Source organism: Talpa europaea, assembly GCF_964194135.1.
Source record: "Talpa europaea genome assembly, chromosome: 7".
Classification (NCBI taxonomy): Eukaryota; Metazoa; Chordata; class Mammalia; order Eulipotyphla; family Talpidae; genus Talpa; species Talpa europaea.
In genome coordinates this window covers 4,552,822-4,564,756 of record NC_140074.1, presented here as the reverse complement: position 1 = coordinate 4,564,756, position 11,935 = coordinate 4,552,822, and the positions used below count along the sequence as shown (strand labels likewise).

Here is an 11,935-nt window from a genome sequence, read left to right as displayed (position 1 = left end):
TAACTTTTAAAAATCCAGAGCTTTCCCACAGAAATCGCTGGCTTTTCTTTAGAAAATAAAGACCTGGCGATGCAGGTTTTGCACAGCAAACCCAATAGTGCAGCAATCCCCAGACCCAGGAAGGGGGTGTAGCCAGCGCTCTGGAGACCCTACTGCCCCCTTCCAGTGACTCCCCATGACAAGGGAACACCCCCCCCCCCCCAGCTCTGGAATTGTAACAGAGGGGATCAGGTTTGCCTCTTATTGTACTGGAGGCAGATGCAGCAAGTGGCTGAGGTTCCTGTGGGGTCACTCTTCTGTCACCTCCGCTGTGGGCAGTGCTTCCAAGGGCTCCATTCACTTTTTCATATTTGATAGACATTTGTATTGTTTTCAGAGATCTGGCTACTAGGACTCTGCTGCTGTGAACTCTCTTCTGCACTGACCACACATATTGGTGTATTTCTGTCAGGAGCGGAACTGCAGCCAAACCGTGACCAGCACAGTGCCTCAGGCGCTTGTGCCACCTCCCTGCCCCTGGCTGTTGTCACCGCCAGTGGCCGGTCTTACAGTGATCACCTGAAGGTTCCCAAAGGCACTGGGGTTTGTAAGCCTCTGCCCAGACAAGATGCCGTCTTTGAAATGAGTGGTGAATGGTTGGCCCTTTTAACTCCTCTCAGGGGTGCCTACTTTCCCCCCTTTCCTTTGTAATTCTTGTTTGGGACTCCTTTATTTGGACATGCATTTATCCCTTCAGCGGAGACCCAGAAGTGGGGAAGGAATTAGCGAGATATGGGGGTTGGGGGCGGAAATACTGAAGAATGTTCCTGACTGAGGTGAGGAAATAGCATCTTCTGGAGGCCATAGTTTAACAAAAAAACACAAGTTCTCAAAGGGGGCCTAATCCTAGAGGACTGGGAAAAGGACTGGGGGATGGGCTGCTTGTGTTTCAAGTTAGACCAGGAGAGTGCCAGAGAGCGGAGAGCGCTACTCCCCACAAGGAAATACCTCCCCCACCCATCCAATGCCCAGAAGGCCCCAGTAGAGAAACGCTGGGAGCAACTAAAGGAATTTGATCTTGATTGGAGGGTGGGTAGGGAGGATGAGGCTGGGGGAGGGGGAATGGGTGTGTGTTCCACTGTCATGTAAATATCCCCTCCAGGCCCCGCGGCTCCAGAGCAGATTTAAAGCTGGGTCACCTGGCAGCCTCAGTCCTCAGAGTCTCTTCCAGGCGCACCTTTCCCTCGGATCTGCTTCTGGGACTTTCCTAGCAGCATGGCCCCCAAACGCCAATCTCCACTCCAACCTCAAGCAAAGAAATCAAGACTTCCTGCCGTGCCCAGGCCGGAGGAGACCTCAAACTCCTTGGACGAGCAGAAGGGAGGTATGTCCTGGCGTTCATTTTCTGGGAGAAGAAGGGATTTAGGTGGATTATTTACATTTTGCTATCTTTTCTTCTTATGCCTTTTGAAATGTTACCGCAAACTCCCCTGAAGGGTTGTTAAGGGTGGGGTGAATGGATTAGGTTTATGGGAAGAACCAGGAGGGGTGAAACTAGGAGACATGTGGAGCACGTGGGTGCTCATCCCGGCCCCCAAGCACACTTGCTGGGTTGGCCTCTCAGTCCCCAACTGACTCTCCTGGGGCTCCCTGTCTAAAGAAGTGGCACCGCCAGCCAGCCTCAGGCTGGGGCGACACACATGGCCCCTTTCTTTCCTTCATCCCTCCACATCCTGTCAAATCCCGAGTCTGGGGGATCCACCTCCTCGATACCTTTGTTTCCCGGTGCCCCTGCCTGCCCACAGCTCGGGCCGCGTCACTGCCACCCCTTCTGTCTTTCAGCTCCCGCCTCCCCTCCAGCCTGAGCAAAGCCAGGCACCCCGCTCCGGGCTTAAAAACCTCGGTTGCCCTCCCATTGCCCTGGAGGTGTAGACTGAGCAACTTGGACAAGCCCTGCTCATCTGGTCTGGGCTGGCCTGTCCAGGGTCACGTTCCCCCCAGCCCCGTCCCTCCTTCCCTCCCCGAGCTCCGTCCGATCGCTCTGCGCCTCCCTGTGTTCTGCACCTCACGGACTCACCGCGCCAGTCACTGGCAGTCTTTCTCCTCTCAGTCATGCTGTTGGGCTTTAGGTGCCCCCTTTCTGCTCTGGCAGCGCCTAGTCCCCCCAGCCTGGTTCTTACGTCTTACACTGTAATTGTCAGTTTTGTGTCTGTCCCCCTCCCCCCATCCCCATTAACTTGGAGGTGAGGGCTGCAGTTTTGCAGACACATGGCTGGCAGCAGAACACAAAGTGGATTGTTTTGGTGATTAGGCCTCCCTAATAGAGTGGGGATGTAGTGGGGCCTTCTCGGGGTGCTTTTGGATAGGAAGAAGGCAGAATAGTGTTGTGCTGGGGAAAATGTGGCAGCAGGCTGGCTGGGGGAGGGGGAAGGGGAGGCCAGGGACTCGGGCCTCAAGGATCTTACTAGTTTGCTGACTTGGCTCCAGCCATCTTGGTGAAAGGAGCACTGGATGAGGAGTCCCCAGGAAAAGGCTTCTGTGCATCTGGGCTACTTGGCAAGTGTGATCTTACTGGGTTAGTCCTTCCCCTTCCAAATGGGATGCAAACTAGTCTATGTTTCCCCCACCTCCACCTCCCCTCCCTGGTAAAGCTGGATTGCCAGGTTTGAAACTCTGCTCTGGCTGGTGAAGTGACCTTGTTGGGCAAGTGACATAACCTGTGTTTTTTTTCCTCTCCTGTAAAATGGACTCAGCAGTACCTAATAGACTAACTGTGAGGTTTATTTATTTATTTTTAAATAGAGGCATGTTTATTTATTTGTTTGTTTGTTTGTTCATTTTGTTTATACATGCACTGGGTACAGTCAGAAGCGCGGGAGGGTGCGAGAATTCACCAGAGCGAGAGCGGGGAGCAGAGCAGGCAGAAGGACTGAAGTACACTGCTGAGGGGAGCAGCGGGCGGCAGGAGAGGTCTGCGGGCCATGTGGGACCCTCCTCCGGTGGCCGGGGAGCAGCCGGGGATCAAACCGGCGCCGCAGAGGCCGCCACAGAGGCCGCGGGCAGCTTCGCAACCCATTGCTCAACCGCTGCGCCACCGGGAGGCCCCTAACTGTGAGGTTTAAATAGAAGTAAAACACTGCAGGCCGATGGGTGCATAATCAGTGCTCTCAAGAAGGATAATAAGTTCCCTTCCAGATGGGAGCTGCAAAATGTCCTTCTGGTCTCCCTCCATTCAGCTTCCTGGGAGAATTAACTGGACCAGAAAGAACAGGAAGGTGCAAGCACAGCCCCTCGGAGGTGGTCCCCCCTAAAACCAAATACCAGCTCAGTGGCAACTTATCTTCCAGGCACTGTGCTAAGTACTCTATTCATCACCAGTATCCCTGGATAACCCCAATTCTCAGATCAGAAAAAAGAGGTTCAGAGAGGTGTGTTGATGGGTGGGGGCAGTGTGACAGCCATCCTAGCTAGATTTTCCAGGCATCCTGGGATTCTGCCACCTTGTAGGGGACTCTGGCATCTTTCTGTCCAATCTGAAAGCTAAAGCTATGGGTTTGTTCCCCTTCACAGGAAGCTGGGGAGGAGAGAAGAAGGGGTTCTGAGTAAGGCGAGAGGCCTAGGAGCATGCAGAGCTCCTGGTGCTGGAGAGGGGAGAAGGAAAGCAGCACCTGGTTCTCCTGTGTGCGCGCTCGGTGAAACATCCCTGGTGTGTCCACACCACTCCCTTGTTTACTGACTCTCTTGCCCTTTTGCTTTCTCTTTCTCTTGCACTTCCTAGTGTGCTCCTGGCATGCATTGATCTGGAAAAGTGCTGTGGGAAAGGCCAGGGCAGTTCCCGGGTCTGGCATGGAGTAGGAAGACTTGCAGCCCCACTGCTTAGTTAGAGGGCTTTACTAATTCCTTGGGGCTCCTGCGGATGTGTGGGGAACTGGTAGATCGGGCACTTTGGAGGTGTTCTGGGTCACTGGTACCCACCTGTGAGCAGGCTTCGTGTGTGAAAAAAGCAAGTCCTCACAAACTGTGCTTTTCATCCCATTAGTGTCATGAAATCAATTTAGTGGAGTTCGACCTGCATTTTAAGAAAATAATGTAGATTAGAAAATTAAGAGGAACATCACCCTTAGTCTAAGTTGATCTGTCTGCTGGGTCCTGGTGTCAAATGTATTTCCTGTTGTAGGTCATGTGAAAAAGCAAAACAAAACCAAACCCCGTTTTAGGGCAGGGGTTTTATCTACCCACCTGGCTTTGAATCTCAGTTCTGTCACTTGCATTAAATGAGATTATCTGTGAAATGACCATGTTCTTACCTACCCTGTATTTCATAAGGATTAAAGAGGGAAATGCACGTAGTTGGCACTGCTTGTGCTGAGGGCACATGTTTCAGCAGTGCAGTGGGAAAACAGTTATTCTAACTCTATTCCAGTGACACTGCAGCAGGAGCTTGAATACAGTCTTGGTGATAGTATTTATACACCACTGAAATCAGCAAGTGCTACCAATGAGGGGGTTGTTTTTGTTTTTCTCTTCTGGAAGCTGGTTGTCAAACACCAGCTTGTCACTAGTGCTAATAGTTCTTCCTATAACAAGCCTGTCCATTGGGATAGGTATAAATTGGCATCATTTGGATTCGATTGAGAATAAGATCTGGAAGGGAAGGAATTGACTGTAACACATTTATCCCTTATGGAAAATAGGAGACTTTTTACATTGCCTTTTTAAATGTAGAAGATATTCAAGGGCCTCCCTGGTGGCCCAGGGAGTTAAGACACAACCTATGACTGCAGTTCTGTTCCCACTCTGTCTCTGGTGAATCCTCTCACCGGGCCCCCCTCCACCTCTGGTCTGTACCCCAGTTCTTGTATGCATAAATAAATCTTTAATTAAAAAATGAAGATATTCAAGAAAAACCTGCATTAATTTTGGTATTAAGGAATAATCAAGGATTCTCCATTCCTGATGTGAGTTGATTTGCAGGTAACTAAAAGATTCTTAAAAGCTAAGCGGCATTTTTTTTTTCTTAGAAAACTTTTTCATAAGTTCATTTGTTCCAGTTGTTTTTTCAGACACTTTTCCCCACCTTTAAATGTTTCTCATATATATATATATATATATATATATTTCAAGTCTGGAGGGGAAGGATTAAGAGGAATATCTGTGTTTTGAGGGAAGTCCCAAGAAGCCATTTGTGTTCTCCTGGATTGTGTGCCGTTTACTTCACATTTATCAGTCCTCCATCACCATGGACTGTGCTGGAGGCTTTTTGTTTTAAAGATTTATTTTTATTTACTTAAGCCTACAAGAACTGGGGAGTAGGCCAGAGGTGTAAGGGGGTGAGAACATTCATCAGAGACAGAATGGGGAGCAGAACGGACGGATCCACCGAAACACACTGCTGAGGGGAGCAGCGGGGAGACAGAAGGGGTCTGCTGCGCCCTATGGTTCGGCTTCCAGGCGAGGGACGGGACTCAGGGGATGGAACTTCGTGCTGAGACTTAACCCCTGCGCCACCAGGGAGGCCCCTGTGCTTGAGTTTTAAGAGGTGATGGGAAGATGTGAGCGCAAAGACAAATCATCCAGCCCCCAGCTCTGGTTACCAGCACCCTGGGAGAGGTTTCAAGCTCTTCCAGGTCTATTCCTGGGGTCCCGAGGAGGGCGGGAGCCCAGGGCTCCCTCAGGCTTGGCCTCCCAAGCAGGCTTCGCTGGGGCTTCCGCGTCACCTGGTTCTTGGCGCTTTGGGGACTGCTGGGGCCAAAGCGACCCTCCTGCCTGCAGGCGACTTCCACTCCCGCGCCCCGCTCCTCAGGCGGCCCCGCACTTTGCAGCTCGGGTGGACAGAGGTGCGGGGCGCACGGGGCTGCGCCCTCAGGGGGCGCCGCGAGGAGTCCACGGCCGGAGCGGGTCCCGGCGGGCCGGCCGCTTCAGGTTCCCCGAGCCGGAGGGGTCCGCCCGGGCGCCGGCCTTCCCGCGGGACGCCCCGGGCACGTTCCGGGGCGCGGGCCGGGGCGGGGGCACGCGGCGCCCCGAGGTGAAGCCGCGCGGGCTTCGGCCTGCGCCCGGGGGCGGCGGCGCCCCGCGCCCCGCGGAGCAGGGAAGCCGCTCCGCCACCACGTGACGCCCGCCCGGGGCCTGCGCGCTGCCGGCGAGGCCCCGCCCCCCGCCGCCGCGCGCCCGTAGCGCGCAAAAGTCCCGGGTCGGCCTGAGAAGGGGAAGGCGGGGGAGGGGCGCGCGGCGCCGGGGGCCGGGCCGTACGTCGCCGCGCTCTGCCTCCCGCCTCTTCGCCGGCCCAGTGTCTCGGCCGCGGCTCCGCCCCCTCGGCCCGGCGCCCCAGCCAATGGCGCGGCGGCGCGAGCCTCCCGGGCCGGGGGCGGGGCGTGCGCGGGGCCCGGCGCGCCTGCGCGCTGCCGCCCGCCCCGCGCCGCGCCGCGAGGAGGAGGAGGTGGAGGAGGAGGCGGCTCGGGAGAGCGAGCAGCGCCGGGCGCGGAGCGCGAGTGAGGAGCGACCGCCGCCGCCGCCGCCGCCGCAGGAGCCCGGGCCGGGCCCGGCACGCCGCAGCCGCCCGCGCCGCCCGCCGCGAGGCCGCGCGCGACCGGGGGGGCGAGGAGCGCGGACGAGCGCCGAGGAGCGGCCGGACCGAGCGGGCGCCGCGCGTGGCGTGAGGAAGCCGCCGCCCGCCCGCGCTCGAGCCGACGCGGAGGCACCATGTCGGCGCCGGCGGCCAAAGTCAGCAAGAAGGAGCTCAACTCCAACCACGACGGGGCCGACGAGACCTCAGGTGCGGCGGCGGGCGGGGGCCGGCCCCGCCGCCATCTTCGCGCCCGCCCGGCGCAGGCCCCGGGCGCGGGGGGCGCGGGCTCGGCGCCCTTTTTGTGCGCGCGCCGGGCCGGGTGGCGCCGCGGCGGCGGCGGCGGCGAGGCGGGGGCGCTGCGGCCTGCGCGGCGGGCGGGGAGACCCCCCTTCCGCTCCCGCCCGCGCGCGCCCCCGCCCTCCCTCCGCGAGCCTCTTTATTGTGCTCCGCCATGATGCCTCGCTCCATCCGCCGCCGCCACATGGTGCGGCCGGACGCGGCCCCGGCCGGGCCTCCGCCGGCGCCCCCCGCGCGCGGCCCGCCGCGGCGCCCCCGCGCCCCCTCCCGGGGCCCGGCGCGGCGGGCGGGCGGCGGGGCGGGGCGGGGCGCGGGCCGGCACGCGGCGCGGAGGATGCTCCGGCCGGCCGGGCCCACGTGGGGCGGCGGCGCGGCGGGCCGAGGGGTGCGCCGCGGGCCCGGCCGGGCCCCTCGGCGGGGGGCGGCGCGGCCGCCGGAAATGAGCCGCGCCGGGGGGCCCCGCGCGCCCACCGGGCTCCGCGGCCCTCGCGGCCCGCGCCGGACAAAAGGGCACCTTTCCCGGGGCCCCCCCGGGCCCGGCCCCCCCGCCCGCGCCGCCGAGTTTCCCGGCCGGGGCTTGCTCCGGGGAGGCCGCGGCCGCGCGGGCCCGGCCGCGCCGGGGCCGGAGGGGTGAGCACGGGCGGATGGGCGCCCAGGGGTGCCCGGTCCCCGAGGGTCCAGCGCGCGTTCGCGGCGGCGGCGCCGGGGCCGGCCCCTGCGGCCGCGTCGGGGGTCTCGGTGGGAGGCGGTGCCGGGCGCCGCGCTGCTCCCAACTTTTCCGAAAGTGACTCTGCCCCGCGGAGCCTCATCGACGGCTCGGCGTCCTGGGCTGCGCCGCGGTGTCGGGGCATTTGGGGGGGTCGTGCGTGGCTCCTAGTCTGCTGCAGGTGGTGTGGCCGGCGGGACAGATCTCTGAATTGTTTCTTCCCTAACAGATTTTAACACTTGGTCTGTTTCTTGTAATGGAACTCGGCATTTTGAGTAGCCTAACCGCATGATTCGCGAATAGACTTAATTAAAAAGTAATTTGTCAGCCACACACATGGAACACGTGGAGAGCATGCGTTGTAGTGGGCGGTTTCTTTTTTAGCAGCTTTATTGATAAATTCCCATATCACAGGCAGTGTTGGCATCAGGGGGACTGGCTAGGTTTGTTTTCCACTTGATACTGAGTCTTACGCACCTTTTTCTTTCAGAAAAAGAGCAGCAAGAAGCAATTGAACATATTGATGAAGTACAAAATGAAATAGACAGGTAACTGTTTTTTGTTAACTTACTTTAGAAAAGTTATGAGATGCATCTTGCAGTCTGGTAATCATTGAAACTGCTGTGGTCAGATAAGTACTCCCTGGCTAAGTGGAGAGGATTATAATTTAGTTTGAAATAATGAGATGGTAATTTTCTGTGAAATAAACGTAGGGTCATTTGATTAACCTTGTACAGATTGAGTTTGCTTCCAAAGGCTACAATTTGTCTGAAATGTATGTGGGGACTGCTGATAGTCCAGTTAGGGCTTCGTGTTGGTGCCCACTTACAACTTTGTTGCTTGACTAGCAACTGTTTTCTACTTGAACGGCTTGAGGGAAATAATTGGTGATAGTCTGTGGATAGAGTAGAGGCAGGAAATACAGTGTTGCTGACATACTCAGCTTGCGAGCTTTAGAAAATGTCAGTTGAGTTGATGATGGAGGCTAGATTGTTATTTGAGTTTTGATGTGAGTGAGCAGCTATCCATAATCTTTGTGGTGACTGACTTATTATAAATAGGTACCTTTTAATGCCCTAAGGCTAATTAAAAATATTGTATATTCTGGGTAATTTTTGTATTTGTCAAGTACCGTTGGTGTCAACATGTTTTTTCATTTAATTTTCTTTAGACTTAACGAACAAGCCAGTGAGGAGATTTTGAAAGTAGAACAGAAATATAACAAACTCCGCCAACCATTTTTTCAGAAGAGGTCGGAATTGATCGCCAAAATCCCAAATTTTTGGGTAACAACATTTGTCAACCATCCACAAGGTATGGTATGTCCACTTGGTACAGAACAGAGGGCCTTGGTGAGCACTTGGCCCAACGTGTTGGGTTTATGCAGAAGTTGAAACACTAGGTGAAGATTTAGAGTTAAATCTTTCTATTTGCGTAAATGCAGGATTGTTAATTACTTGATAAAAGATAGTCACCGCTCTGATATTCAGGCATTTGATATCAGCTAATAGATCTATGGCCCTAAAGATACTGAATTTGGGAAATCTTAAAAGAAATCACAAGAGCAGTTACTTACTGTTTGCCTTTTTAATATTCACTTGACCTATATTTTCCTGATGCTAGTGTCTGCACTGCTTGGGGAGGAAGATGAAGAGGCACTGCATTATTTGACAAGAGTTGAAGTGACAGAATTTGAAGATATTAAATCAGGTTACAGAATAGATTTTGTAAGTATCAGTAATACATCTTGTTTGCTACTGTGGAAATTAACTTGAGATTTGGTTAGAGGAGCTGTTGGTATTGATTTCTTATTGTCTAATCATTTATTACAGTATTTTGATGAAAACCCTTACTTCGAAAATAAAGTTCTCTCCAAAGAATTTCATCTGAATGAGAGTGGTGATCCCTCTTCAAAGTCCACTGAAATCAAATGGAAATCTGGAAAGGTAGGCGGCAAGTTGGGTAAAGATGACATTTTGCATATTGAATCATTTACCTGTGCTTTGATGCTGTTTTAAAGGCAGATCCTTATAACAAGTTGCTTTTTATTAAAGATAAAGACTATGGTTTGGCGTTCTTTATGATCATGAAAGATTTTGAAGAAATGTTCTTTTTTCTTTTTCCCCCTTTTGGTTTTTCCATTGGGTGGCTGAGCTCTTTCAATGGCTTACCACTTCCCGTAATTCTTGTCTGCATTTGAGAGTTAAATGTATTGTAAATTGTGTTAAGGTACTGGTAGAAAGACTTGTAAAAGCCAAATTTATGTGATACCCTTTTTTGGACAGGTTTGTCGTACAAATTTGACAAGTCTTTAAAGGCAGACCTAGAAATTGAGGACGATTCTCTTCAACCTGTTGTAAACGATAGTTCTTTCAGATCAATAAATAACAGCCAATATGCCCATGTTCGTCGTTTACTGTTTTTGGTTTATGTTTTGTTTGGGGTTAAAGTTTTGTTTAAACCCTAATTTCAGTGTTGTTGACAACGTGTGCCGTAAATTGTTCTGTCCTTGTTTAGGATTTGACGAAACGTTCAAGTCAAACACAGAATAAAGCCAGCAGGAAGAGACAGCATGAGGAGCCAGAGAGCTTCTTTACCTGGTTTACTGACCATTCTGATGCGGGTGCAGATGAATTAGGAGAGGTCATCAAAGATGATATCTGGCCAAATCCATTACAGTACTACTTGGTGAGCTGAGAACCTTCTTTTATTTGAGTTTCCACTTGTTTGTTTGAAAATGAGTTCTTACAGAAACTTTTATTTGAAGGTTCCTGACATGGATGATGAAGAAGGGGAAGGAGAAGAAGATGATGATGATGATGAAGAAGAAGAAGGATTGGAAGACATTGATGAAGAAGGGGATGAGGATGAAGGTGAAGAAGATGAAGATGATGATGAGGGGGAGGAAGGAGAGGTAAAAGAAAATTGGTTAAATCCAAAAAGGCAATCATTAAAGATAAAGAACTCACCAAGTTACTTGGGAGTGTGTGTGTATATATATATATATATATATATATATATATATATATATATATATATATATAGTGTAATGGAACAGACTCACCTAATGGTGGGAGAATTCATAGCAAAGATAAAGTATTTAGCTAAGATTGAAGGAAGGAAGTTTGGGAAGCTCACTGTATCAATGATTTTTTAACTAGTTCTGCTTTTTGTGGTTAGTGTTATGACTAATCAGTCCCATCTTTCCTTAAACAGTACTTAACGAAAGCAACGTGGAGCATGCAGGAGGTCAAGTTCTGAGAAATCTCCCCCAAATAACAAAAAATTAGTATCTTTTGCAAAATTAAAAATTGTGACGTTGGGATTGATTGGGTTTTGCTTCAGATCATTTGGTCTGAAAGACATCCAGTGATTTGGTTAGTGCTGCAAAGTTGACTGATTCATTTGAAATACATCTCACTAGGTCTTAACCATCAATTTGATGCAGATTGATGTATAGGCTCATAAAACTAGATGGCCTGTAGCAGGTTGTCTCTAGGTTCTGCGGAATCCATCATGGGCCATGTGAACTTCGGGAGAAGACCTTAGAATTAACCCTGAAGTGAAGATTAATTGCCCCCCTCCCGTTTTTTTCTTACAGGAGGATGAAGGAGAAGATGACTAATGGAACACTGATGGATTCCAACCTTTTTAATTTTCTCCAGTCCCTGGGAGCAAGTTGCAGTCTTTTTTTTTTTCCCCCTTGTGCTCAGTCGCCCTGTTTTTTGAGGTCTCTTTTCTCTCCTTTATACCATGGTTCTCAACTTATTTTGGGGGGAAATACCTTGAGCAGAATACAGTGGGAAAAGAATCTCTCTCTACTCCTTTCTGTTCCAAATTCATTTTTATCCCTTCCTGTCTCAACAAAAACTTTATGGAATCAACACCACCGTGCTCTGTGGGAAAAAAGAAAAACCTTCTGCTCCCTTAGCTCTGCTGGAAGCTGGAGGGTGCTAGGCCCCTGTGTAGTAGTGCATAGAATTCTAGCTTTTTTCCTCCTTTCTCTGTATATTGGGCTCAGAGATTACACTGTGTCTCTATGTGAATATGGACAGTTAGCATTTACCAACATGTATCTGTCTACTTTTCTCTTGTTTAAAAAAAGAAAAAAAAAACTTAAAAAAATGGGGTTATAGAAGGTCAGCAAAAGGGTGGGTTTGAGATGTTTGGGTGGGTTAAGTGGGCATTTTGACAACATGGCTTCTCCTTTGGCATGTTTCATTGTGATGTTTAACGGACATCCTTGCAGTTTAAGATGACACTTTTAAAATAAAATTCTCTCCTAATGATGACTTGAGCCCTGCCACTCAATGGGAGAATCAGCAGAACCTGTAGGATCTTATTTGGAATTGACATTCTCTATTGTAATTTTGTTCCTGTTTTATTTT

General features: G+C 51.8%; 1 protein-coding gene across 2 annotated transcripts; it reads left to right on the top strand.

Annotated features, from left to right (window-relative positions):
- Nucleotides 1-1,254: 1,254 nt before the first annotated feature.
- Nucleotides 1,255-11,178, top strand: SET (SET nuclear proto-oncogene; the record flags this gene model as incomplete). Of its 2 annotated transcripts, none has more annotated exons than XM_084236756.1 (8): nucleotides 1,255-1,363; nucleotides 8,038-8,095; nucleotides 8,719-8,861; nucleotides 9,171-9,274; nucleotides 9,380-9,493; nucleotides 10,065-10,235; nucleotides 10,315-10,461; nucleotides 11,149-11,178. In XM_084236756.1, 8 exons carry the CDS (start codon nucleotides 1,255-1,257, stop codon nucleotides 11,170-11,172), a joined length of 870 nt encoding a protein of 289 aa, XP_084092882.1. In that variant the 3' UTR covers nucleotides 11,173-11,178. The 2 variants fall into 2 exon arrangements, with proteins under 2 accessions (XP_084092882.1, XP_084092883.1); XM_084236757.1 differs by lacking the exon at nucleotides 1,255-1,363 and adding an exon at nucleotides 6,679-6,751.
- Nucleotides 11,179-11,935: the final 757 nt, after the last annotated feature.